This window comes from Hyalella azteca, unplaced genomic scaffold (genome assembly GCF_000764305.2).
Source record: "Hyalella azteca isolate HAZT.00-mixed unplaced genomic scaffold, Hazt_2.0.2 contig15916, whole genome shotgun sequence".
NCBI classification, from domain to species: Eukaryota; Metazoa; Arthropoda; class Malacostraca; order Amphipoda; family Hyalellidae; genus Hyalella; species Hyalella azteca.
The window spans coordinates 44,732-46,776 of NW_025945747.1; the positions used below are offsets into that span (position 1 = coordinate 44,732).

General features: G+C 40.7%; 1 protein-coding gene across 1 annotated transcript in view; it reads left to right on the forward strand.

Annotated features, from left to right (window-relative positions):
- LOC108671098 (sortilin-related receptor) overlaps positions 1–1,720 on the forward strand; it is a gene marked incomplete at its 3' end in the record, with an annotated part of 14,631 nt that extends 12,911 nt beyond the window's left edge. Inside the window, exon 6 of the mRNA XM_018158577.2 lies at positions 1,645–1,720. Within this exon, the coding sequence (XP_018014066.2) occupies positions 1,645–1,720 (76 nt within the window). The remainder of the gene's footprint in view (positions 1–1,644) is intronic.
- Between the last annotated feature and the right edge of the window lie 325 nt (positions 1,721–2,045).

The window sequence follows — 2,045 nt, forward strand, 5'->3', positions numbered from 1 at the left end:
CAGGCAATAAGTCCAGCAGCTATCTCAATCAATCGTCAGTTATGGAAAGATCGGGTTCCAAAGGCCGGATTCCTTGTGAATCAAGTCACGAAAAGTTCAAGAATCGGCAACAGGCCATGGGCCTATTTCTTCAACGCCGACACTTCTATTCTATTCTATTCTATATCGAATCCCACCAGGCCGAATTAAAATGTGCATAAATAACGGCGCAGTATGACAAGGCATGTTCTAGAAGCAAAGACAAAATCATATCACAATTATAGACTAGCTTACAGGTGCAAACAGCAGTACAGAAGAACAGCGCTGACTGAAAAAGGGAAGAACGTACAGATGCGCAGGTCGTCAAGACTCAGCTCTTAGTGAGGCTAAATATCCGGCGCGCGTGATGTGGCATGCAAATTTAGCGAGAAATCCCTTTGTAACGAGCTTTCCTTCACAGACCCGATGTAAGACGATGTGAAAACCGGCATATCTAGAACAGTTGGATATGTATAACAATTATTTTCATTCATTTATTTTCGCGACAAACCTCATAAAATGAAAATGAGTAAAATATCAATGAGTCAAGCGTAATTAATTTCGAATTATCCAATTTTGTTTGAAGGATATGATGTGTAAGGCCCAATAGTTCATCCAAACACATGAATGGTATCCTCTTTCTGTTTGAACTTTATTATTGTACTATGTCATAATTTGAAAAAAATTAGTGTCCTTGTTGATAACACTATCATTGAAGAACTAATTTTATTTTATTCGATTATCCATGATATAATTTGTGTTAGAAGTGTGCAGATCATTTCGTTTCCCTAGCAAAATTCGGGGTATGCTTCAGCCTCCGCCCCAGAGTTGCTATGTTCGCGTTAGAGTTATTCTGGGTCAGTTGGCCAACTGATCGCAATCAGCGACTAGTCAGAACCTCCTGGCCGACTTTATGGTCTCCTGAGAGTACGGCAAGAGTTGGAAGAATAAGTACCAGGCGCTTGTAGCTGTCTGATTCGTGGACCGGAATGTAGACCGAAAAGCGGACATAGGGAAGCTGGTGGACTATACTCCCCGAGTCCTAGGCGTTCCCTAATCAAGAGCCGCCCTCGGCTCTAAATTTTGTTAGGGTTTTAAACAGAGAGATAAATTAGGAACAATGAAGTAAATTTGATTGCTATCATCACCGGAATTGATTAAGCTTGCCATGAAAAACCAGTTCTGCAGCAAGTCTGTTATTCCACGCAAAAATATTGGGTCTGCAAGGTTGAGTCATTACCAGGGGGGTGAGTAAACATCTTTAGGTTAATGCAAGCCTGTGTTAAAGAGATTACCATCAGCATACTGCCAAATCAGTTGAACTATCCGGGACAAGTATGCTGGTGATCTCTACAATTAAGTTTGTCGGCCATCAGTTAAACGGTAACGGTGACAGATTGAGAGTGCAACTGGTTTGGTCAATTGGGCAGGCATATTAGAGCAAGTGTGATGGTATGCGTACTTTCTATACTATTTGTATTTTGTTAATCTCCCGACATCAATTACTTCTTACGTGATTTCCATGAGTGCTCGTCAGGGCATTTATTCATGCATAAAATTTACCTTATATTTATGCTCAAACAACTCCGCTCAGTTGTGGTAATACAAATTTCCCTTGTCCCGCAGGTACAAAACTGCGCCACTGACTTGTACAGCGCATGTTCTGTTGCTGAGGTGATAAGCGTCACGACGAGACTAGCAGGTGAGAGAGATCGTGAAATTCCTAATCTTCATCTCAACATAAGCAGTAATCGCTACTCAACCTTAATTATTCATTTTTGTTTAAAACCAGTCCTCGAATTAGTTCTTACAGGCCGCTTAATCGGGCATTTCGTGTGGAAGGTTCGATAAATGGTAGCTAATATGCGTTAATATTAATATTAGATGATATTTACATATACGAAATTCCACTGTGTATAAAATATCTAGTCATGAATTATTCCCCTTTCTATTTTCGTACTTCCACTGGATGGACTTCGCATTCATTGCTCATCATTTCACGACAGCTCCTGCGGTCCCTGACTTGA